General features: G+C 35.3%; 1 protein-coding gene across 1 annotated transcript in view; it reads right to left on the bottom strand.

The window, feature by feature from the left end:
* Positions 1-791: 791 nt before the first annotated feature.
* Positions 792-27792, bottom strand: part of LOC124404184 (UDP-galactose transporter senju) — a 33842-nt gene continuing 6841 nt past the window's right edge. Inside the window, exons 3-6 of the mRNA XM_046878126.1 lie at positions 3577-3623; positions 3362-3501; positions 1958-2110; positions 792-1403 (exon numbers count right to left, since the gene is read on the bottom strand). Coding sequence (XP_046734082.1) covers positions 906-1403; positions 1958-2110; positions 3362-3501; positions 3577-3623 — 838 coding nt within the window. The 3' untranslated portion in view covers positions 792-905. The remainder of the gene's footprint in view (positions 1404-1957; positions 2111-3361; positions 3502-3576; positions 3624-27792) is intronic.

Below are 27792 nucleotides of genomic sequence, written 5' to 3'. Positions count from 1 at the left end.
CATTTTTAGCATTTTGCAAAATTCAAATGCCATACTGAAAACATTCGCTTCGACATATTTTTTTTTGTTACATCGCAGCGAGAGTGCGACAGCCTTCAGCCCCACGGCCATGCTATTTCGATTCCTCAATTACGTAATGAAACCCCTGTATGGTCGCCATACTGTATCCAGTTGTTGCCCGAAAACTGTCACCATCTCCCGGTCTAAGAATCATGTCGCCTATTTTTTTGTAATTTTTGTCTTGCTTCGTGTATCTTGTTTTTATAGAATTTAAAATTTACACGTTTTTGTCAGCATATTGCTCGCGATCTATTTATTATTTAAAATCTGTACGAATGATCTGTTGTAAGTTTATATTGAGGTACCATTGACACAAATATAAGAAATATTACACATGGTAACGCTTTCTTTTAATAATTCCACCCCGGAGAACTCTTAGCTTTAATAAAACAAATTTTACATCATAAGTCATGTGCTTAATTATTACAAAATTTGATCTTTCGCGAAATTAAAGAAATAGACATTACAAATGGGACAAACACTCCATTGTAAAATTCTTTGTATATTATACTGATCTAAGCAAATAAATATATACTATGCTACACTGCATTATAAAATCTTTGTTGTAGTCTAATTTTAGATTTTATAAGTTATAATTTAATTTATTGAAAAAAAACCAAGTAAGCAAAAAATTATGAAATTTGCTAATTGTTGGATAGTTATTGTGACATACATTTCAACTCCCTAATAAGATTCCCCGACTTCTTCAGCAGTATACTGAAAATCACTAATTTTTTTCAAATCTACAGTTATGTAACTAGGTTGTTAATAAATACTTTATTGATAAGGAGTTGCGGTCCCTAAATTGACTGATGAAAAATATTTTCATAAAATTTAATCTAGCCTCAAACCGCCTGCATTTGTTTTGAGGAGATTAATGATTCATTGTCAGATGCATCAGTTGTTACAACTTTTGGATGTGTATTTTGCACTGGATTTTGAGAGTACAAGAATACGGAATAACTCACAACTGCGATGGCTACAACAGTGTTGACATGAATCGGAATATTAAATAAGATCCAGCAGAGGATAGCAGTGAATACGAGTTCCAATGCACTGGCAAAGGTCTTCAAAATCGAGTTCAAAGATTGCAAGAAGAAGCTCGTTATTATACCCACAGCCGCGTTATTCACTATGATTAAGATAACTTTCGGCTGAGTCAAAATACTGAGATCGGTGTGTTCAAAAACGTCCGTCAGAATACCTTGGCCTATAAGAACTATTGCATTGCAAAAAATACTGTCAATGTACATGAACACATTTTGTACAAAAATGTTTATTCGAGCTCCATGGCCCTTGAGTAAATATTCATTGTATACTCCGGCCAGGCACGAACACAGCACCTGAAATATGTGTAAATTAGTATTGAGTTTCAAAGCGAAAATCATGTTTTCAAAGGATCCAAAAATCAACTATCCGACGGCATACGAATCACAGTTATCTTAATTGTATTTCAACGGATGAGTATAGAAATTACATCAATCGCCAATTTCTGGCCGGCGCACCGGTTTACCACATATTCTAATCAGGATGTTTTTTAGTCAGGGTATATGATATTCATGTATTTTCTTGGTGGATGAATTTTTACAAAATTTTGTTTCTGTCTTTGTCTAATTTTAGAAACCATTGCAATCCCTCTACCGATCAGTTACACGGTTGTTCAGCTCCCTCCATGGATCAAATAGTAAAATACTCTAATACGTAATAAACGCCATTGCACGGATCGTTTTTAGAACTAAAATAATGTACAAAGTTTGTCATTAAATAAATCTAAATCCACTGACAATCTCGCCAATTATTAGATTTCAAATACTTTTCCCTTCGAAGCATCAGTATCATATACGCTGCCGGTTCATTGTAAAAATATTAGAATTAGAAGGGCGTAACTTAAGCATACCTGGATCAATATAAACAGGGCATTCACACTGAAATGGAAGCCCTTGAAAATGCTGGAACCATATCCTATGTTGACGTGTTTGATCATACAACCGAATGTTAAAAGCATCAGTGAAATCCACTGTTTGGTTGATAACTGCTGTTTGAAGATCACCTAAATTGACATTCAATCTAACGACGGTATTTTATGGAATCATTGTTGAGAATAACAGTTTACGAAAAAGTCTTTCAATTCATTTATCTCAAAATTATTATAATAAAAGCATATAGCTTGCAATTTCTTCTAGAAATTTTTGTTCTGTTTTATTAAGGCATCCGTAATCATTAACCCTTCATTACACACGCCAGCTTTCGGAGCGCCCATAGAGCGTGGGGTCTTCGGAAACCCCATTTTGTTAAAGCAGTATTTTCATCTGCAATACAAATAAAAGGTTTCATACTGGAAATTTTTTATATTGAAATTTCACGTCCCTAGCATCAAGATTGTCGTCTCATCCGCGTCCTCGAGAAATCTCGAAACAGATTTCTCGACTTCTCTCGAGTCTCGTCGAGAATGTCGAGAATTTTTAGACGGATTTGGAATTAGATTTATTAGGAACATTCGGAAACCTAGGGACACACCCACATATGTACGGGGTATTTCAGCCTAACTCACGGGGTCATCGGTCAGACCCCTCTCGATTTTGACCAAGAACTATTTTTGGGTAGTTTCAGGCTCAGAATGGAAGTTCAATTATTTAAAATTTTTTTTAAAAGAGCCATTTTAAAATTGATGAAACTTTTTTTCACAAAAACCAGCACATACAGAGTGGCCAGAGATCAACTAGTATTGTTCCGATTAAAAAAAAAAATGCAAAATTATAAAGAATGAATATAAAACAATCATTTCTTGTAGATAAAAAAAATGTTCTAGGTAAATTTTGAGTTTCTCTTTAGTAGAAAAGTAAAATTTAACGATTGCGAAATCATCCTTTATTGATCCTATTATTATTAAATAACTTTTGAAAAAGTTGATTCGTCGTAAAATAATAATAATAAATATTTATACATTCCCAACTTTATATTATTGATATGATCGTCAACTTGTGTTAAAATTTAAAATGACATAAACAACGAAATAGATGTATGTTTAATTCTGTACCACAGATAATATTTGAAGAAATACTTAATACAGACGATGTTTAACAACTTATAGCTATGGAATAAATAGCGAAAACAGCACGCCAACATAGAGAATGGCTATATCAGATGGTTCGTAGGAGATACTGAAAATGGCAGCGCCAGAAAAAAATATTGTAGCAACGGAAAAAAAAAATTTAAGATCTGGGGTCTCTACGGCCCGTACGCGCATAATGAAGGGTTAACAGTTACAGAGATATTTCTCTTAGTAAATACTTATAAGTACCTGAAAAATAATCCCAGTGATGACAACACGAAATTGGAGTAAAAGATAATATGTTGTTGGATCAAAAGCAGCCAAATTTACAAAGGCCAAATTGTTGTAGAGGCAATATAAAAATGATGGAACCATATACAGCAGAAGTACTGAAACATGAAAACAATAATCAATGAGTATATATAATTTTTAAACTTTGATTTATTGTTTTATGAGCTGCTTACCTCTCTTATGTTTCCTGATTTCTTGGACAAGTGAGATAACAGAGTGACTGAAACACATAATTAAAAAAACAGATCTTTACAGCTACATGATTTAATGTTATATGTGCAGACGATTGAAGTAGCATATAAATATTATTTCTATTGAAATTTGAACACAGACAAACATGTACACATCTTTTTATTTACAAACAAATGAAATCTTCCAATTACGGTATTATTCCGTTCTTTGTTAGAGTATTCTATCCTTTTTATTTTCTGAATCCAAAATCAACTCCGGAGCATGAGATTTTTATCTTTTGTGTGATATTGATGAATTGTGTGAATTGATACTATATGGGGCAGGATAGGTTGATTCTAAACATAAAATTGTAATTGCTAATATTCGAGATAATTGCAAAATTATAATATGTAACGAAAAGTTAGTTTCCTATTGTCTGAACAATTCATCCATTGAAAAGCATTTTAGTTCTATTTCGATCCAATTTTTCTCAGTCACCTCGAGAATGACTTTTTACATATATTATGAGGTAAAAAAGTCACATGTTCACAAGACACCTCTATGACATGGGCAAGGAATGTATTCGAAATTTTGGAATGATATTAAAATGAACGTTTAAGCATTGCACGCGTAAAAAAATGGATTACTTTCTTTAGCAACAGTCTACTACACGTAACATATTAATTCGATCTTTCGCTTTTGCCGCTGCGTCACGCTCTTAGTAGCTTCACGAACGTAAAATGCACATGAACGCACTAAGATTTGAATTATTAATTTTAATTTTTAATTTTGATTATTAATCAATTGATAATTCATTTAATTTATTTCTCAAAAATGGTTGAGAAGCAAACCTTACTACTTGCACCTGTTACTCTTCTGGTCACGACCTACCCGTTTAATAAAGATGGGTCGAATCGATGATGCACGCATCTTACCCTCCCCTTATTGGAACATTTAATTGTTCTAATGCTTGTTGTTTTAATTGTTATTGATTAATTCTTTTGGACTTATCTGAATTACCACTGGATGATGACACAGTAAATGGTAGTATGGATTCAATGAATCAAATCAAAATTGATAATAATATGGTGTTGTAACTAATTAATAAAGTATCCTAATTTAGTAAAGTAATATAGTATAATTCTGAACAATAATGATTGGTAGATCACATTTGTATGTGAATAAGAAACTTGAAAAATTTGTGTGACAACAAAAAATTAATTTGTTCGGTTCTCTATGCATATTTTTCCAAATTTATCCCCATATTTCGTGAGATAATCCCACTCTTCGTCTTCTCATGAATTTCAAGTTCGTACTGTTCATATAACGTTTCATTTTTACGAAAAATTATTCGCAATTTATAAATTATCTGAAATTCAGTGAACCGTAATAAAAGTGAAATGTACTTATACTTCGGTAAATCTATTACTTCAGTCATCCCAAGGTTGCAAAATAGTCATTTTTGTTCAATGTTTCATTGAGTTGACATCACTTACTTCAACCCTCAAGCTAATCAAAACATGGTAAAATATGTTTCTACCGACTGAAAAACTGGATGACGATTTTACATGGCATTTCGCAATAAAAACCTAAAATGAATTTCTGACCGGGTTTTCGGTATTCCATGCCGCGTAGTATAATTGTAAACAGAAAGACGGGGTAAAATCGGAGAAGAGAAAATTTTAGTGAGTTATAAAGACCCGTTGTACACCTCGAAAACGCGGGGATTTCATCACCACCGACTGGCATCATACGGGAGAGTTCGATCCATTCAGTGCAACTGTGAAAATTTGGCCAATTTCTGTGGGTGGTACCCAATCTGTGAATTTGTTTTCAAAATTTTGAAAAAGTAAAAAGAGGCTCCACTTTTTGCCAAAATAAGGCATTAATCTTCCAAGTTTCACTCTGATCGCCTGAGCGGTATAGGAGTTTTGCTTCCCCGCGTTTTCGAGGTGTACAACGCTTCCTTATAAGCACAATAAAAGGCATGATTCGGAATCTCCTGACAGAGACGATGACGCCCACGAGGCTCGACACGTTGTAGTCGAAGGCAAACATCAGTAAGCTCATCTAGCAAAGAATCCAGAAAATCGAGCAGCCATAATCTAGCCGAGACTCTAGTCTTGGCTACCAGAGAGCACCCCGAAGCCCAAGCCACGGACACGTAAACTATAACTGTCAGGGCGAAACACCTCGTAGCAGCAGCCGGCAGAGTGATACGCCACAAGCGCTCGAAGACAAAGAAAACTAGGAAGAACAACTAAATGGATTCGTACTGGAACTGCTGGATGAGAATCCGTCAAATGATAACCTCACCGATCCTCCAATTCACGCCACACTAGCTCAGCGATGGACGAATATAATGAAATAAAGCCTATCGAAGGAAATAAAACAGGACCTTTTGAAAAAATACCCGATAATCCGAAACTATCAGCTGCTGAGGGTATGGGTGCGGTGACAAGTTAATCCAGAGGTCAGATCAGCAATAAACGGTATCTCGTTGAAAAAAGGCAGCTACCAGATGTTAGCGCAAAATACGCTTGGTACAGGACTTTCAGCAATAAGAGTTGTCCTGACTGAAATTTTATTCTGGGAGATGAACAGAAATCCACCGGCTGAAACATCAAATTAATTTTCTTACTGGGAGATGCTTCCAGAATCCTGACAAATCTGCACCACTTCTGTTTAATCACTCAACGTTTCTTGATAACTCCGGGATTGAACCCGCTGGTAAAAACAATAGCAGCCGGAAGCACAGTGGACTTCCTACTTTTTAGTGATAATTTTGCGGAAAAAATAAAGTCGGCAAAGACCATGGAAAGTTCCAGTAAGGATCTGGCCAAGACGTCTACAACATTGGTGTAATTAGGACTTTTGTCAGGGTGGCGGGGCCCTATTCTTTACTTCGCTTGACACAAATATTGAGAGAAAAATCACCACACTTTGGACAAATATTTTAATTTTTTTAGTAATTGTTTATCAAATGATACAGCAGATTACCGTCATTTCATTTTTAAGGTTTTTTTTCCAAAAATCGGTAAAACATCGTGTGCTGTAATTTCTTTTTCAACAATTTCATTCTCTACATTAAGCAGAGACAGATTTGAAAGTCGCTGCTGGCACATTGTCGTTCGTATCCATTTTTTAATGTGACGCATGGTGGAAGAGTTTTGCCCACAGCCAGCCGCGCTTACCGGAAGAACTCCAGCTGCTTGCAATAATTCATAAAAATTGGGACAGAAGTCTTTCTTCACCTCCGTCTTCAAATTTCCCAGATTAATTTCGGTTTTTTCATTTTCCATCATGCTCTGAACAATTGAAGATCCAGCTTGTAATGAAGTTATTGGATTGTTAGGATGTCTTTGAAATTTTGGATGAAAGCTTCTCCGTGTATCAAGTCCAACTTTAAGAATGAGTCAACGATATGATACCATTACAATGGAACGATTCAATTGTATGACGGGCAAGTTGTCAAATCCCTTCCTCCAGTTACTTATAATATTATCCATGATGTGGTTATAAATTTTGATTTCCCAATATTCACATGCGTTGGTATCGGATGGCAAATCTATGAAGCTACTTTTCCCCAGTGTTAACTCTATTATAAGGTGTTTTTTAGAGGCTCTGTAGTTTTTTTCCAATTTCTGAATGCGCTTTTGGGAAACGTTTAATTCTAATCCCGTATATTACCCGTCGAGAACTGCCTTCATCCAAAACAGTAGATTTTATCTTCTTTTACGCTATACTCGATCCAGCTATAATTTCCGTAATATTTGACTGAAAATGAGCGTCACTTGTCACGAAATTTTGTTTGCGGAAAATGTAAGCGAGGTTGAGATGGTCCCGTCGAAAGTGCGCCAAGATCGTTTCCGATTTTTGCGTCTACTACGGTATTTTGCGTTCACTACCAATTTTTACAACTGAGATTACGTTATCTACGGTCGACGATGTTGTTGGCAAGGAAAATTTTATTGGTGAATCATGTTGTTCTTCAGTAGCCTCTGCTTCAATAATTTCATTTGAGCTAGACACAGTTTTCTTCCGTTACTTATCTCATTGTCTTCAATGTGTCTTTAGAAGTTTTAAAAAACCTCCTGATGTCCTTAAACTTATTCATGTTTTGCCTTGAAATTAAAGACACAAACGTCGACTAAAAAAATTGTCGTCAAATTGATAAGTAAGATACGTTCATTGCCGTCTTTCCAATTCCAATAATTCCATCCAATGCAGAATAAATGCATTCAAAAATTAATTTGCTATGTCATAAACATTTTATTATATCCCACTTTTATTTATGTGCAAATACCTGTCGAAATTGTCTTTCCCAAACTCGTAGTTTATTCATATTCTAACATGTACTTTAAATAAAAAGTAATTTGTACAATATCGTAATCCTAACATTCATGAATAAGCTTATCGAAATTGAAAAAAAAACATAGTATTGCATATAATTGAAAATGGGTTGGATGACAGGTATATGTTATACCTATACGATATATAGACTGATCGTAAAATAAAAATTAATTTTGTTAACTTACCTACACTGATTGTGAGACTCAATACCATTACATAGATATATCACAATACACAATACGGGACTAGTCAAGTAGCCAAAAAATTTGTAACCAAACGAATCGTTTCAAGTTGAAACTGGATTGCTGCTTGCCGTTACGCTTGACACCTCCCGAATAGTCCACGTATCCACCTTATGGTTATCAGAATCTGACATAGACTTTCGTTTCTCCACGCAAGTCCTTACTCGCAGCGTGCCTGACAGTAGCGCATACTTATACATATATCGCATATACATATTTTATTATATTGTAGCGAGCGCGTATGTATTAATTTATTGGTTTACGTAGGTCTATATGTCCACAGAACAATGTAAACGTTTTTCGGTCTACTCTATGATTCGAACACGTTTCTACGTTTCTAGCGAAGGATTGTTTTGGCTTGTCTTCCACTACCTATTATAGATTGCTAATTTCGACACTCCATGTTCTTTGAAATTTCAAAAAGAAAACATCCAAAATTATTCAATTTTTTCAATGACTATATTATCTCATGTTATATTGAAAAGTTTTATTTTCAAAAGAACACTGTTAAAATTACTTGGCGTTCTTTTTTTTAGCTTTTTAAAATTATTTTTCGGGGATATTTTGTAATCGCTGTGTAAGAGAATTTTTCAATCTCTAATTTTTTGTATTTCTGGGGTGGGCACTCAACATCCTGGGCGGTCGGTTCCAGGTTCCCCATAGTTACGGCAATGGTCCACCACAACCTCTCGTCGCTTCTCCGATTATAACGGCTCAAAAATCAACACTGCATCTCATCCCAAAGGTAACGACAGTTCCAGTCATTTATACTGAAAAGGCCTTCCCAAAAACAATTAGAAGATGCCACAACGCAGAAGGGTCAACCTGAAAGGCAGGTAGTCGTGCGAGAGGAGCAGCCGTCAACCTCGTCGATAAATGTCAAGATGCTGACTGGTCGATTAAAAGATTATGTCGACGTATGGAAGGGCATAATTTCAGACCAAGAAGTTTTGAACTGGCTACTCGAATATCAAATTCCTCTGGCCTGTAAGGTCAGAAAAACTTGAATTCGAGAGGAACCTAAGCTGTCTAAGCAGGATTTAAAAAATTATTCAATAGCAATTAAAAAGTTATTAGATAAAGGAGCCGTCTCGAAGTGCAAATCTACGAAAGGTCAATATGTTTCAGCTTACTTTGTAGTTGATTAACCAGACAGTGAAAAAAGGTTTATACTTAATTTGAAAAAATTCAATGAGCATATAATTCCTTCTCATTTGAAAATGGAGAATCACAGAACAACTACAGATCTAATGCTTGAGGATTGTTTCACAGTTTATTTGGATTTAAAAGACGCGTATCTTCTACTTCCTGTCGACAAGAATCATAGGAAATACCTCAGATTATACTTCAACGGTGATTTGTAAGAACTTACGTGTCTACCATTCGGACTTTGCGCCGCTCCATTCGTCTCCACGGAACTAACAAAACCAGCTGTGCATAAATTAAGATTGAAGAATCTTATATCGACGATATACCTAGATGATCTCCTGTTAGTTGGTAGATCAGGAAAATAATGCCTAATTAACCTCCAAGAGACACTAGATCTCTATTAGAATCACTAGGTTTCTTATTGAACTTTGAAAAATATCAATTAAATATCAATGAAATATGGACCCTTGTACACTAAGGGACTAGAGAGGCAAAAGTGTTCGACATTACGAAATTCAAACAACGACTTTGGTCAAACAATGGAACTACCAAACTCCCTTCACTGGGATCTTGACTGTTGGATTAAGCAAATTCCAGTTACATCAAACCCCGCAACCTCGATGCTATCAAAGAATCAGAAGATATAATTCACATTATGATTACAGAAAGAATAAAAACTTCTAGAGTGAACTGTTTCCAACCTCTGCTAAATTTATCTTACTTCAGAAACAAACCACAGCTCTGTACAGCGACAACTCTAAAGCAATACCTAACAGTAACAAAGAGTATCCGTCCTAAAGATGAAAAAAGATTATTTCTTACTGTTAAAAATAGTGGATGGATCAAAGAAATACTAGAGCAGGATGGGGTAGACACGAGCTTATTTATAACTCATAGTACACCTTCTGAGGTGGAAACTGCCCGATTGAATGCCACCGGTGTCGTCTGCTACCATCTATTCAACCTGCGTAACAAACGACACCGGTGGCCTTGAATCGGTCAGAATCCACCTCGAGAGATGTACAAGACATGCATCAACGTCAACTGCTATGAGAAAAGGAGTCAATATCGAAATGATTAGAAGAGCAGCTGGATGGAGTAAAGAGTATGTAGTTTTTGCTCGTTTCTAGAATTGTGCTATAATAGAAACAGCAAATTTGGCAAATTATTTAATTTATCCTATCGCAGAGCTATAAATTTATTGGATTAACTAAATAAACATGGAAAAAAAAGAATATTGAATCTAATAGATCAAAGTTTGTAATAAATATATATACGCCACTTCGTAAACATATGGGCCAATCCATCAATGATCAACGAATGATCTGGACGTCAAAAAATTGATTTTTTCTGAAAACTTATTTTCATCTAGTCTATCCAATACACACACTGTTATAGTTTGTGCAAGGAATCTTATAAACAACATTTGAAAATTTATCCTAGGGAAGCATATCTTCAATAGTTATTATTAGTTCCAACAAACTGGATGCTATATATTGTGACAATTCTATTCAATGCCTTCAATGGCTCAAAAAGGCCTGCAACAAAGGGTAATACGACCAATTTTTCAACAGTTTCCAAATCATTGGATACACAGGTATTGTTAGTATCGCTATATGTAATTGAATTGTCTTCTAATTTTCTGTGTTTCGTGAGCAAGAATTGGGGACGTAAACGTAAAAGAAATTTGTTTCGTATTTTTACCTTCATTTCCAAGAAAACAAACCTGTTTGTCATACTGATACCAAGAATCAACTTTTGATATCTAATGCAATGTGATCCGTCAAACTTTAGTTTCTCTCGTGCCATAACGTGTGAGTAATTTTGCGAAAGCAATATATCGAACTAAAGCTAACTTTCCTGTGAAATGTTATGACGCATCGACTGCACAACATTTCAGAAAAAGCTCATGTGATAATTCTGAATTACAACTATTTTTTTAACTGAACATAATGATTCGACGCTTCAGTTTTATTGCTGCTTACGATTAATCCTGATCGTTTCGTGACATCTGTATCTTGTACATACTTGTATCTCCCAAGCAGTCAAAAAATGCAAGCATGTGTGGCAAGGTAATTGGCAGCCGGGCCGGTAACTAGTATACAGATTCCGGAAACCGCGGGAAACCAAAAACCGACCCGTTGCTGCCACCTCGTCGCTAATGCCCGAACCCTTCGGCCCTAAGCCTTAGTGCCGTAAATGTCGGGCAGGCACCTGCCACCTAAGATACCGACATCTCCGATCGGTCGATATATCCTAGCCATCTAGCGTCCGGCCAATCGACAGTCAATCTCATAGTACGATGAGAACCAAAACCCTCGGTCATCGTTTCCCGGATAAAACTATATAGAATCGATAGATTAGATCACCCTGAAACAGATTTCCACTATGACCAACCCTCAGAAATGTAGCAGAGTCGCGGGGGGTGATTACTGCTATGCAAAAGAAAAAAAAAATGCCGACCTTGGTCAACGTTTCCCGTCTGATATTGAAAATGTATGTACATAGATTTTGTTATTTTATTACTAAAAATGCTGTTTTCAGACATTTTGCGTGTAGCGTTTGACCTGAGCGCATTTTCAAAAATGTCAAAAAAAAAGCCAACCTCGGTCATCGTTTCCCAGTTCAATTTCTTTTTTTAAATCGTTCGTGTTGCTACCAATAATACCGAAATGCAGTTTTCAGACGGAAAACGATGACCGAGGTCAGCTAAATTTTTTACATTTTTGAAATGCTCTCAAAATGGCCGGTCATAAGATTTTTTTCTGAAAACCGTGTTTCCGGTATCTCAGGGCTCTCATTTAACTACATTCCGAATATCAGACGGGAAACGATGACCGAGGTTGGCTTTTTTTTGCATTTTTGAAAATGGGCTTAGGTCAGCAGCTATGCACAAAATGTCTGAAAATCGGTTTTTTGAGTTCACGGTGGTGTTTTCTATCGATCTTATATGGTTTTATCTGGGAAACGATGACCGAAAAATCTTGATCGTCATCTCTCGTACTATCAGGTACCGCGGACCCAGAGAAGACCTTCGGGTTCTAGCCTAGACCCATCCGGACAACGGTATTCAACCATAGCTATGATATTGAGGCTTCGCTAACATGTTGTTATTTCTGTTTCTCTTATGTTATTGATCTCCTAGAAAGTGGAGAATAAAGTATTATTATTGAACTAATCAAGTGTCCGATTATTTCTATACTCTACTCAACTCCCTTCTAAAACTGACCTTGGTCGGTTCTGAGCATCCGGCTGAAGAGGGTTCGAATCAACCAAGACGATACACTGTTACACATGTTTATGCACTGCTTTTGACGTAAATTTTGATGGGAATAATGAATGGGGCAAACAGTGTTCGGGGTTGTAGAGAAATAGAATTGCGATGCACAGTACACAGAAGTTTGCGGACTGTCAAATATTGCGTTTTGGTTGTTTTCCTTTTTTACTTCGACATAATTGAAGCTACGGTACTAAAAAAATCACAAACGCGGAACTAGTCAGAATACGTAAAAAAAAAGTATTTTTTAACCCATGTTGGTTAATTCCGAGTAGAAAAAAAATCAAGTTTTCTTTTCCTGTTTTCACTATGATATAATAGACTTGTAACCATCATTATCTTTTATAAAGAGTATGTCATCAAAGTACAAAACCTCTAATTTTATCAGATTATTCGCATTGGTGCGCCATTGTCTAAAAGAAAAGAAAAACCGCTGTTTTTAATTGTTTTCCGGAATTTTTCAGTATCTGGGTATTCTATGGTCGATTCATTTCACTTCCAGGCACGCTCCTACAACTATATATACAGACACATTGTTCCAAAACGAAATTCGAGATTCCACCTCGAGTTAGCTAGCTAGATAGCCTTTAATGTGACCCAATATCAAATCAGAAGGCACGGTAAATGAATTTTTTTTAGTATCAATGTGTCACATTTACACTGGAAGTCACTCAAATTCACGTTCTGATATTAATGTTACGTGGTAGGTTGGAAACAAATAGTCCTATATGTATTTGAAAATTTCATTTCTTTATAAAATGTGTACCATACAATTTCAATCTTTGTCTTCGCCTAAGTTAATCCGGTAATTAACCATGACAGTGACGACGATTGAAACTGTTTGGTACGCATATTATAAATAAATTATTACTTTCTTTTCTGTCACTATTTCTTCGATCATCTTGCTTCTGTAATTTTTCAATTCAATTTTGTCCTGACAGAATTGTTCAATTTCCTGGATTTTTTCATCGCTGATACTACCTTGATGTTTTAACTACTTAACTTAACTTTAACTGCTGTTTTACCTTGCTCGTAATATTACTATTCTCTTGATATTCCAACTCGGTCTTACTCAAATTGTTAGCATTTACTTTAATTGTTCTTATATTGTTCTTGCATGATAGTCAATCTATAATCGATTGTTGTAAGCCTTGCTGATTGTTACGAATTCAAAGTAATGGTATCTCAAACCACAACTGTATCTATTTGTTGCTTATCACGCAAATATCTGGCTCTTTTCCCTGGCTGTATCTAATTTTCTTGATCTTTTGTTAATACACTTGATTTTATTACCTCATTATCTGCATTTTTTGTGTTATCTATTGGATACGTTCCCTCCCCTCGACCATTATCTTGTCTATACTGAGACAGTCGTGCATACCGTCGTAGAACCTGATTGTATCTCATCTTTCCTTTGCAACTTGACTTATGAACTATCTAAATACAAATTCTCATAAGAAATTTCACGCTGTATAAAAAAGTATAGACATAGAATTTTCCTAGTTCTATCCGATTACGAGATATTCGACTATAAACATTAAGTCATCTTAAATATCTCTTAACCGATTAGAGTTAGGAAAATTCCATCTTCTTTCACTTTATATAGGCGTGAAATTTCCTGTAGGAATCTGTATTTAGATAATCCACCTTAATGGCGATAAATTACCGAATATTAAATCATGCGAATATCGAATGCAACATCATTTTTAAAAATACGCAACTTCACTAATAGTGATGAAAAAATTGATCTTAACTCTATGTCACTCAGAAAATACAAGTGATTTTTATTATTGCAGCTCATGGATGTTCGGTGTTACGCACCCATAACAATTGAAGCTTTAATTCTAATATCTAATTTGAATAAACTCCCAAACGCTATACATAAATGCACACATACTTGAACTATTGCACATTTATATACACAATGTGAGAGAAATAAAGAGGACTCTTCTTAAAACTAACAGGTACATCGAGTTAAGGAAAAGGAATCTTCTTAAAGCTAACAGGTACGCATTAAGGTCCCTTTTAAATGTTGGTCTAACTCATAAAGTTTGTTTTCACGGACTACATACTATTAAATGCACTTTTTCAGGGAAATTGTTTGATACGTTTTTCCCATTTTTTCGGTATCGTCATATCGTACCCACGTTTCATGTGGTCACAAGCAAATCGGCGAATAATATCCTATATCCTTGCGCTCAGGAATCGATGTTCTTGTTCGTGCCCCGGGTAGTTTCCAGTCTAGACACCCCTCAATCGAAATGACCTTCGAATCTTACAGAGCTGAGTTGTGAACTGTGCTGTCTTCCAAATCGTACACATCGCAAATGAGGAACATTCCTGTAAACGATATTTACTTACTGATTATTTGAAAATCATCGTTTTTATTAATTTATGTTAATTTTTATGTTAATTTATGTTAATTTGTTCATTCGTGCTTATGAGATATTCCACGCAACCCAACAAATGATTGTCCCTTACCATCTTTGATTTCGCTCATAATTTTTTATACGATTGTCCTGATTCTGGATGACACTCCTAAATTATTTCGGATTTTTTTCACCAACCATAATTTTTTTATAAATTTTTGAGGGTCGACACAGAACGCTATTTTTTAATATTTGGAACAATTCTTAAAAGCGATTTCATCAAAGACGATCGTTCTGCCCAAAACTGAAAGTGGGAACTAATTTTGTACATATGACTAATTTCAAAAAATAAAAATTCCTAATCTTGCCCAATTTGGTGTTTTTACTGATAATTGTTCATTTTTGTAAATGTGTTTCGTCGTAATCCGCTTGGTTCATGAAAATGAATGATTATCTTTAAAATTGCTTGAAACATTTATAAAAAAATAACGGTTGGCGAGAAAAATGTGAAATAACTCATGAAAGCTATTCAGAGTCAGGAAAATCGTATGCAAAATTATGAACTACATCAAAAATGGGGAAGGAAAATTCGTTTGTTGAGTTAGCGTGGAATACTTCAAAATTTTTTTCTTTTTTTTTTAGAGACTTATCTACTCATCTGTCTGCTGACTTACATATTCGTTATTTTACGTGTGATTATACTTCATGATTATCGTACAAGAAACCAGGCAGTAAACGACTGAAAAAGTAGGTGGATTTTCGGAATTTATATCCCGACAATCAAATATTCAATTCGGTTGGGATTTGTTTTTATATAAAGTATGTAGATTAAGGTTCATTTATGTTTTTGTTTCGTTAGAATCAAAAAATACAAAACATTGTTAATAACGATATAGTGAACCATTTTACTCGGTGACATATTTAGCGGTGCTTACGATTATGAATTATCAAATGATCTGAAATAAAAAATATGAATGGATTGTTAAAACACAATACATAATTTTTTTTTGCCACGATTATGTTGAAAAAAATGGTAACCGTTTGAAATTGAAATCGAGTCCCTGGATAAGGAATTTACGACTTTTTTTATTACGTAGATCGTCGTAAAGAACATCACGTATTGTGTTTTAAGAATCCGCTCGTATTTTTCGTTTCAAATCAACTGACAACTCGAAATCGTGGGGTACTGCAAAACATGTAAATTCAATAATTGGTTACCGAGATTTCATTTCCAAAATGCAACCACATTTTCAGCCGTCGCGTCGCCTCGTATATACCCTCTCAAAATAGAGTTTCTAATAATAATATCTTTATTGGCGTTATTATAACTAATAGCTGGGAATATGTATTGAATATATTCAAGTTTAATATGTTGAAAAATATGTGAAAAATATTAAGAAACGTTGTTTGGTATGTGCAAACTGCATGTTTTTAAAGAATTTTCTTATAATTTCAGCAACGAGTTTCTTTGTATGCACCAAAAATGTTTCGGATGTTCAAATATGAAGAAAATTTTGTTAGTAAAAACTATTTCCTTACCAGTTGTTGGTGGGGCAGTGGTTTCAATTCCACGAGTTTTTTTTGGCAGCGGAGCTGGGGACCAGCAGTAAGAAATTGTCTTCGATGATTTTATTGAAGTCGTCTTCCAGCGAATACTTGGAATGAACAGGCGTCGTAGCAAACCCTTTAATCCTCGGTGGACATTTCTCGTCGCAGGAAGATACTTCCGTGACACACGATGTACTTTTGAATAATCGGGAACATAAGTACTCTACATTTGCTTCGTACATTACACTCAGGGTATTATGAAACCTGGGTTCCGTCGAAAATATGGCAACTAGGCTTTCGGTCCTCAAATGGTAGGTATTTTTATTTTTGTGATACCTGTTTCTGCTCTGTTCGTAATCATTTTGAAAAAGATATTCATTCGCGTTAACCTGTTCCATTTAGGTTAAAAGTCAGCACCGTCAAAAATTGTCGTGAGGAAAATTCGGAATATACTATCAAACGCCTAAGTGTGTGATAAGGTGACCTTGTTTCTTCAAAGTTGGTCGCTCGTAGAGTCAATGAACTACCATTTTTTTTAAATAGGTACCTGCTTTATCTTCTCATGTAAGAGAAACTGGTTTTAAGTCAAGTTCTTTTCTTTTGCTAGTATCTAGATTTCTTCTTTCAAGGCTCGCTGCTAGTCCGCTCCAATTTTCTGCGTTGCTGGAATCGATCATGTGATCCGCTTTCTTCTTCGGTAACGTCTCATTTGAAAGGAGTCTGGTTTTGACGTTATTGAATTCTACCTCAATGGCTGCACTGGATGCAGGAACTCTACCGTAACCGAACTGATCGCGGCAAACGCAGAAGCATAGCAGAAACCATTTCATGTCCTTCAGTAAGCGATCTGCGAATCGTGGAAGATAGTGCGCGTTCACACTATTTCCCGCGTCGAGACATTCAGTGAAGACCTTATCGGAAATTTTTAAAGCCCAATTACTCCACATATTATTCACATTTTCTGTATCCGCGATTTCAGGTTCTCCAACGATATCATGTGCAACTACTTCAGGAATTATGCAATCAGGATTATCATCAAGCAGGAGATCACCCCACTTTCGAGAAACCCTTTTGGTCTTCCTTCGAGCTATCTATAAGCATGGCGATTAAAATATTTTCCGCATCGCAGATTGTACGCGTAAGTATTAATTGCCCGATTGATGCCATATAAAATATTTTAATTTTCGGATTGATGGCTACTTTCAAAAGGTTTGCATAAGCCGTGATAAAGTGAGCTACATCCATGCGGATATAGCACACGGACATATAAGATTGTCTCCAATACCTGTAGGCATATTCGTCAACGAAATTGCAATTGGTGAACACTCGTCACGGTTAATAACAACCTCTTTTAGAGGTGGAGCTCCGGTTCTCATCCACTCTATTAGCCAATAGCATATTGAATTTTTATTGGGTGATTTACTAAGCATCTGTGTGTTTGGAACTTTCTCTGCATTGGGTGATTGGTGACACATGTGTACAAAAAAACATGTTTCGATTTGAATCCAACGGTTCGAATAATTTTGCGGCAAATGACATCTATTGCTACAGAGGACATCTCAGAAAGTGAATATTGCTTGTAAACATTTTTCTGCAAGTTTAACCAGTAATGCACAAAAAACGGATTCGAACCGACACAATGGATGAAATATTTGAGTGCTGACAACTGTGCAAGAAGAATGGATGTTACGGGATATTTGTCCAACGTGAGTGACGTCTGGTACTCTCCTTTTGCCTTCCTTAATGCCTCATCCTTGTACAAGTGTGCAGGTTCTGGGTCATCAAGAGACATCATTCGGTCTGCCTCTGCTGCTCGATGAATTTCGGTAGTTTTGTTTGTCTCGTACAATATTTTTCCAGCATTGGACGTAATGGATCTCGCAAGTATAGTTTTCCGCACTCATCCTCACCAGTACTTGTTATACGCGTCATCGCATTTGTTTCAGCATTTAGGTTTAAGCGTTCGATCAACTCTTTTATGACTGAACCACAATTACACTTACCTAATACTTCGAGTTCATCATTATAAATTTTATTAGGTTTAAAATGGAAACCGCATTTGTTTTTGCAGGTCTTCCAGTGTGGTTTTGTGACAGCCTCCTGCCACTTGCCAAGATGGAGAACTAAATATTCTCGGAAGGAAATCTGTGGTCTTTTCTGATCGACAACATTGTTTCTTTAACAGCAACGCTTCCAGTTCTGCTCTCTCAAACGTGATATTAACCATTCGCTGAACGTTTTCATTATTTGCAGATACTGCTGATGTATCCAAAGTAGATTGGTCACCGAGGATAGATGTTTCGGAAAATTTTATCACTATCGCTTCCGGAACCGGATCAGAAGATCTTTGACATTGTATCTATTATTTACAACAAAGGTGAACAAGGCATGTTGTTGATTGATTGAGATTGTCAAGTTTGTCCGATAGCACTCGCATCACTCTGTCTTGTTTGGAAATAATTTTATTTAAATCGGAGACCACATCCGATTTGTGCGCCAACACAGTCGAAATAATACGGTGAGTGTCCAACTTACGAGGCCGTCCGCATTTCATTGTTGAAACAGTTCAATGACACACTGCCCAAAACGCACATGCACACGCGTTCTCTAAAAAAATGTAAATCAATAACCGTTAATATAATCGAAAGATCGCAAATTGTTATTTTCATGGAACTACAATCAATTCTAGAGCTAATTTTCTCTTGACGTGGATGTTTTCGCTGCGAGAACCCGGAGGTGACTGAATATTTGACGCTATTCTTCAACCGCTTTTTCTGCTTCGGACGCATCAAAAGCTTAAAATAATCATCAGAAACGAAACGGCCTATGACACGTCTCTGGTACACCTTGTTGAATGCAACAATGTGGAACGCAACTTCGGTGTATCCGTATAGTCCAAGCGTCGCGTCAGAGTACCAAAATGAGTTCTACAAAACGTAAAATCTGGATACGGTTTTTTCAATTAGAATGTGTTAGTGTTAGCCTCCATCTTGAAAAACGCATTTTTATCAATATCTCGTGAACGGTGTACCGAGCATGGAAATGGTAACGACTTTTTTTGTAGAAAATTGAATTTCCTATTACTTTTTCTGATAATTTTTTTATCTTCAAATATTTATGATGATATAAATGATATTTGTCGAGATATAATCACTTTGAAAATTCAAAATCTGGTTTTTGCTAAATATCTCGTTGACGGTTGAAGATACACAAAAAATGATAATAACTAAACTTGTAGAAGATAAAATTCTCAATAAATTTCATTCAAATATTTTTCGTAATATTAATACATAATTAGATATAGTCTGCTGAACCGTCAATTGGCACACATATCACAAGGAATATCCGAACGTTATTTCTATACACCATATTCCTTCTTTAGATAAAAATTATTATTAGTATCAATATCAAATATTGCGATTAGCACGATTTCTAATTCTCATAAATCAAGTAGGTAATATCGTTATCCATCTCGTAACAACAAATTTCGATTATGTTTTTATTCGTATACTCCAACCAACATTTTCGCTGAATAGTAATTTCGCATAGGTACATAACGGCGACATTTATTACACTATATCTCATTACATATTAATTTTACGGAAAAAAACTTAAACGATGGAATTTGTTGAGGATTTTATGTTTTACAAGTTTAGTTTTAATCATTTTTTAAGTATCTTCAACCGCAACGAGACATTTAACAAAAATCAGAATTTAAATTTTTAAAGTAACTATATCTCGAAAAATATCAACTATATATGAAAAGGTTATTGGAAAAAGTGATAGGAAATGCAATTTTGCTACAAAAAAATTTCTTGCCACACCCATCGTCCGGCGGACCGTTCACCAGATATCGATAAAAACGTGTCTTTCAAGATGGCGGCAAAAACTTGCGATCTAAGATTACGAAAACTTGGTTTTACACTTAGGTCTCACCCACTAACACATCTAATTAAAAATTGCGTTATCTAAATTTGATTCTGTGCCAAAACATCTAGCGCTTGGCATGCTATGATAATTAGATTGGTTACGGAGTAGTTTATATTGTATTTGTCAATTCGATAAAAATGAATAAAAAAACGCATCGTAAAATTTTTTGAAATATTCTCGAAGTACGAGTCTCGATAACAGAAGCATTTTTAAGCACAATGAACATTCAATGATTCTGAATTATCACTGTATTAACAAAAAAAATTAGCATATACGAAACACTTGTGATTTAGTAATTTTTCAACCATTTCTAGTGCATGTATCTTACCAGTTTTTGTTGGTATTATCCACATGACTTATAAATATTCAGGGAGCACAAGGCATGAATAAAAAATTCATCTGTATCTTGAGAAGTTTTTATTTCTTGGAAAAAAAATTATTTTACAATTGAACTGTGTTTCTTTGATTCTCATTTCGAAATCTAGGTCTATGATATGCAAATATGTATAGGATGAACAAATATAACGATGCCTTTTCTGTCTGACATCCGCTAGCAGGGAGAGAAAGTACCGATATTACCGATAATATGAGTATTTTGCATTACATTAGATCTGTAGAGCTGGCAGAGCCATGTCAGCAGACCATCACAAAGACGATTCATCTATTTCTTGCTTTTTAATTGCTAATTAATCACTCTAAAATCGATTTTATTGCTCCAGCTGATTTCCGAAAAATCGGGGTCAGCTATCGTAACGTGAAGCTGGTAGACCCATAGGTGAAAAAAGAAGTTAATAAATATTTGAAAATTGCTACTATTTATTGCTACTTAATTGCTATCAAACTACTGACACCGCTGTTGTTTATCCTTTGTGAATACCTAATTATTTGGCTAAGAATTAATTTTTTTTACACCATACGAGCTCATTTGTAGGAGATCGGAGCCAGCAGCCTCACATGACGCCAGCACATTCGTAAAAAGTATATGGAACAGGAAATTAACGGAATTTAACGCAAACAAATCGCTTTCGAATACTAGGCATTGAAACTATTTATTTCCTATTCATTGCGAATCACTCACCTACTGATTACCATGGTCAATACAAATTCGAATGCAAAATTCGCAAAATGATGACTGAAACATTCGCCCGCGAGTAGAATCGCTTAGAACACCTCGACGCACTTCCGGTTTACTTCGCGAAGCCCCTCGAATTTATTTACGAATTTTTTCGACACGCAATAGTGGAATTTTGGTATTCGATCTTGGGGCTTCGTAATATAAACCTGAAGTGCATCGAGTTGTTCTCGCGCGATTCTGCTCCTGGCCGAGTGTTTCAGTCGTCATTCTGCGAATTTTGTATTCGGATTTGTACTGATCGTGGTAGCCAGTAGGTGAGTGATTCGCAATGAATAAGAAATAAATACTTTCAATGTCTAATAATCCACATACTAATTAAGAATTTTCCAGAAATCGGTTGGAACAATAAAATCCATTTTAGAGTAATTAATTAGCAATTAAAGAGCAACAAATAGATGAATCATGTTTGTGATGGTGTACTGACATGGCTCTGCTAGTTCTACAGATCTAATTAAGATCATACCTGTTTTCGTATTACACTCATATTCATCGTAAAAATGTTTTTTTTTTAATACATGCACAAAAATTATATTATAATATAACAAACTTATTACATTTTTGGATCAGCGAATATCCAGTTTAACGTGGCATTTTAGAACCGCCCGTTACAAGGACGCACAACTGACGAGAATCTTGAAAATCGCGTTCCTGACGGAGTACTCCAAGCGAACTCTATACAAATCAGACGATAAGCTACTTGTCGCTAATTTTTTCTTTGCAAACTCTGTATTCCGCACTTCAGTGCAAGCAAACAAGGTACCAAGAATCACGACGATCATAACTATCTGGGGACAAAGATTTATCCTGATGACTATGAATTGTTCTCCCGATAACCTCATCTACCGGTTATCTGATGTGAATTTCTTTCAAATTTTTTTATTAACCCATTTATATTTTATACATATTTGAAGTCAACTGCGAATGTCCAGTTGTGAAATTCTGAAAAAATTCTCAAAAATCCAGTGAATTACAAAAAACACCCCCGTTAAAGAAAACGTAGGTAAAATGTTTTTCTATTTTTTTTATCACCTAATTCGGAATTTAAAAAATTTTAAACCCAAAATTAAGACAGGATCAAATCGTTAGCGTCAAATAAGGGTCAATTTACTTGTAAATGTTCGGTTTCACCAATTCGATCATGCGCCACTTCGGTTAGTAAAAGACATCTACTATTACACCAAGAGAGTTTAACGAATTTAATAATTTCATGATAATGTTCGATATTTGTTTGGTGCATGGACGTTGAGCTTGGTGGCGTCCTTGTTCCTAATTCTCAAGATTATTAATCACGGTGCCATATTCAAACTGTCCCACTCCGATTCAGCAGGACCAGGAATTCGCTTCACTCTCTCGGTATAATAGTAGATATCTTCAACCAACTAGAGTGGCACATCATCGTATTTGTGAAACCGAACATTTACAAGTAAATTGACCCTTATTTGACGCTTACTTTTTCATCCTGTGTTGAATTCTGGGTTTAAAAATGAAAAAATTTCGAATTAGGTGATAAAAAAAAAGATAAAAAAAAATTCGGCCCACGTTTTCCTTAACGGAGGGTGTTTTGCGAGATTCACTGGATTTTTGAGAATTTTTCCACATTTTTAAAATGGGCATTCGCAATCAAATTCAAATATTTATAAAAAATGAACAGTTTAGTTAAAAAAATTTGAAAAAAATTCAGGTCACGTTTTTTACCGAGTAGAATGTTAAGAAAAAACATGAAATGATTTTAAGATGGTCGGGGTTTAACACTGGTCGAGTTGGCGTGGAATACCCCATATACGAGTGAAAGTTATAATTGACTGGTTGTAATTCCTAGTGTATTTCTCTAGTTTGGATCACCACGAGACGGCTTCACAAATCGCTAAACAAGATCTGATGTACAGCGACTAAGTTGAAAAAATGATCAAAAATTGAATTACAAAACTAAATTCTTAAGATTATAAATCATAAAAATCACAAAAACATTCAAATTATAATAAATACAAAGATCACTCTGGCACATCCAACTATAAGATAGCCGTTGAAAGAAAGAGTAATAAATTTAAGTAATTTATTACAAAATTAAAAAATACAAATATAATTAGAAAAATGAAGATGGCTAAATGATAAACATAATTTTTTATCTTTAACACAAAAACTTAACCAACATAGAGTCCTTCGCTCTTCGATTTTAGCGGTAATTTACTTAATAAGCAATTTTCATAACTTGATTAATTTAAAATTTATATAACGTAAATTCCTTTTAATTTGAATCGATTTTCAAATTTTTATGTAAATCTTGATTTTAATATAAATTTGATTTTAGCAATAATTGACTTGATAAATAATTTCAGGGCTTATAGACGGTAACTAGACAAATAAGAGTGAGAAAAGTGACTATTCAGTAACTAGGTAGTGATTAAAACTGATGATTTTTGGTAAATTTATGAGTATAGATGGTTCAGTTAACTTACACGGAGTACTTAGGTATGTGTAATGTTCTGTGTCCGGCACATGCATATCCAAGTTATGAGGATGAAAAAAATATGTATTTACAAAAAAACTAACTGCTATTGCACTGTATAAATCAAGTTTTATTCAGAAACGGAACAAAATATTTTTTAGCTTATATAAAACTTTGATTTAATAACGCAGCATAACTTGATATATAATAAACATTTTTACGTAGAAAAATGAATAACAAAACAAGACTCTGGAAAATATTGCTCATAATAAGCGGTCGTCTCAAACATGTGCTTAGATATTATCAGTACGATGCTATCATATTATATTAATTTATAAGTATGACAAATTAGAGTTTTCTGTTTTTGACGTTGCATTCATTTAGGAATTTTATACCACTGCTACTTCCTTCTTTGGCTCTGACTTGTTTACTTGCTTTATGCCTTATTTATCAATTCCAATTTTTTTTTCTTCGAGCTTCTTATAAATGGATTCCTGCTTGCTTTTCTTGTTATCTTCTTCTTCTCTCAGCTGTTTTACACTTTGAAGCATACTTTGTGCTAACTGTATCCCTTCCATATATATCCTTGCTGCCAATTGCTCCAGTGAACAATTTATCAGCCAATATCCTCTGTTGTTTTTCTTTTGATCAGCACTTTGAAATTCTGTTTCAATGAGTTTTTTCCTGGATTGTTCCATTTTTTCTTCCGAAGCTCTTTTCTTGTCAATTTCTTGTTTTTCTGCGTGTCTTCTAATTTCTTCTTTCTCTACTGCATTTGCCACCTCTTCCAAATAGTTTTTGTATTTGATGTGAGCATTTTCTACTGCAAGTATTAGATTCTTGGTCATGGAAACTAATTCTCGTTTATTTTGAAATCTCTTCAGGCCATCCTTAATATATATTTTAACATTCAACGTTTTCAATGACGTTGCCATTTTTTTTTGGGTGAGTTTTTCACCGACGTGTGTTGTGCAAATCCATCCAGCCAGGGTATGAAATAGCACCTGCAACTCGTCATGTATAACGCGAATCAATGGTTCGTGACATTGATATTTTCGTGTGAAACTTTGATGAACATCAGCCCATTCGATAACAAAACATATTTCTACTTTCGACGTGAGATTCTTCAAAGTAGTTGATATATCGTTTTCTTTTGAAGATGATTGTTTTGGTACTTTTTCTAGAAAAAACTTACGAATTGCGTCCTATTGTTTAAGCAGTCGGCGTGCATAGTCTTGTAAAGTCAACCATCGCAATGGAACATGCTTTATAAATCGATGAGACGGAACACTACACTTCTGTTGAATTTCGGTATAATCTTCCCAGCACTTTGGCAACCGTCAGAATAGTATAAAACTTGTATTGCAAGTTGATTAACGTTCTACCCCAATTGTTCAAGACCTTTCAAAAAAGCGTTGTGCACAATGGGGATGTTGCATGGTCCAATATCAAGTAGACCCTTGTTCCGTTCAATCTATACTCGTTCTTTTACCAATCTATAGAGATTTTTGTTAGCACTTGGTCCATCGCTACCCAGCATAAGTAATCGATGAACAGGAAGACCAGCATTGTCCAGTGCTTTATAAATTGATTCTTTAAGGTCTTCTACTTTAACTTGCCCAAGAAAAACGGCTTCGAAATTATGGATTACAACTTATTCCCCGGTATCCTACTAATAGCGTAGTGCTACCTGCAACTCTTTTTTGTTTTCGTTATTTGTCGTCTCAAAATGATTTTACGAACGTACTGTCTAAGAGCTTTCGTGATTACATACTCAAGTTTCGGAGGACTCAAAGTAAATGCAATCAGAATACTATTTGGAAACATTTCTTTGAACAGGTCCGGAATTCCTTGGGATGCTGCAGCAGACCAATCAGATATCATAGTCTTGAGCAGCTACAAGATTTCAGCCTTCGTAGCTGCAGATTTAGATGAGTAGAGTTCAATTTGATATGGAGTATCAGAAGCCTGAAGTGTCTACTCAGAAAGGGTTGACGGTGTCTTCGTAAGACGGAGCTGATAGACGTCTAGCTTTGTCTTAGCATTGGCTGTGTGTTTTGCTGTTGTACAATACTGTACTGTTTTAATGTTGTACAATAAAACGAATGAATAAGGATTGGCGTACAGAGTTGAGTGAAATAAATGATCAACAGATATAAATTGAACTAAAAATGCTATACGGATACCACTCACCTTTGAATTTCGTACTAGATTCTTAATCTCAGATGATATTATCTGTACGAGTACAAAAAACAATATCTAAAAGTCGAAACACAGTTGGAGGTTATGTCACTAAGTTGTGGGCGTCTAATAAGGTGGAGCTCATTTGATATGGCAGATCGATTTGTCGACTGGTCGATACAGCAGATTGCTTAGTAAATTATAGGTATGTAGATTTAGAATGTACCCACATTAGAATGGAAGGGAAAAAAATTCAGAATTATTGAGAAAAACTGGAAAAAGTGACTTTTGCAGGAAAAGTGACAAAAAGTTAGCGTGAAAAAAAAAGTGACTAAAAGTAGGAAAAGTGACGCACTATGAGCCCTGCAATTTTTATACCTTTGTTACGGGATGGATGATTAAGATCACAACGAGCGGCTATCTATGACCGCATCCGCACCCAGCCCTGATGTTATTACTGCCTATTTCGGGTTTGTAACCCGTCTACTACGCGCACGTGCGAAGGATAAGAGGATGTGCGAAGGATAAGAGGATGTGTGGAGAACTTGAATTAAAGAGTTTGCGTGTATAATTGATTTATTGTCAATGATATGGAGAGTACAGTGAGAAGATGCGGGGTGGAAAAAGGAAAGATGATAATTCGAGAGTGTCTTTGATGGAGGGTAGAATTGAAGTGCAGGAAAGGTGCGAGAATCCAGAATATTGGGGAATAGAATTAGCAAAGTAAGGATGATAGCAAGTGGCACGAGCCCGGATGGAAGTAGGAGGGCAGGATGGAGACCATGGTGGTCTGTGAGGAATGTGGGAGAGTTAATAAGTAGTGAAAAGATGGGGAAGACGTTTGGCGGAACGTCGAGGATAACGCCTTGATTGATTTTAAATTTTTTATGTAAATCCCTTTTAATTTGAATCGACTACAAAATTTTTATGTGAATGGATTTTGATGTAAATTTAATTTTAGCGTGATTTTAACATTTGAATGTTAACCTTGGCTGCAATATAAATCCTTTTTATCGGAGGTGGCCCCACGTTGGGCCGAAATTTATGTTGAAAATATCATTGTATTAATTATTTATTAAACCAACGTTTATTACTTAATTCATATTAGTGAATTTTACTTTTTCTTGCCTTACTTATTGTTGTAAAAATTTCAAATATTAATGTAGGATGTCTACGAAAAATTGACCAGCGTGTAACAATCACTCATTAATCACTGAGCCGATTGCAGGGTGGGTCCAATTTTCCCCAACTCAATTAAATCCATTTGGTTTTACTCAAAAAACCTTCGAAAGGAAACCAGCAAGATCTGATCCAGTCAGCCTTGACCATTTCTATGATTGACTAGAAAGGCACTCATTTTAAAGCACGTGACATGATCTCGTCACTAATCTCGAGACATTTTTAGTAGTCCAGCTACCCCTTTAGGACCTAGTTCACGTACTTTCTGTCGATATCTTCTTTACGTGCGTTTCCCTATGATCGAAGAATTACATTACGCGTCTGGCACAACACTGAGGTTAAGATCATTGGAGCTATGTATACATGACGTCTTTTTGCCGTCGTAATTTTTATTACCGGCAGAGTAATC

This window comes from Diprion similis, chromosome 1 (genome assembly GCF_021155765.1).
Source record: "Diprion similis isolate iyDipSimi1 chromosome 1, iyDipSimi1.1, whole genome shotgun sequence".
In the NCBI taxonomy this organism is placed as follows: Eukaryota; Metazoa; Arthropoda; class Insecta; order Hymenoptera; family Diprionidae; genus Diprion; species Diprion similis.
The sequence above is the reverse complement of the archived record's forward strand: the minus strand, read 5'-3'. Positions and strand labels throughout refer to the sequence as shown.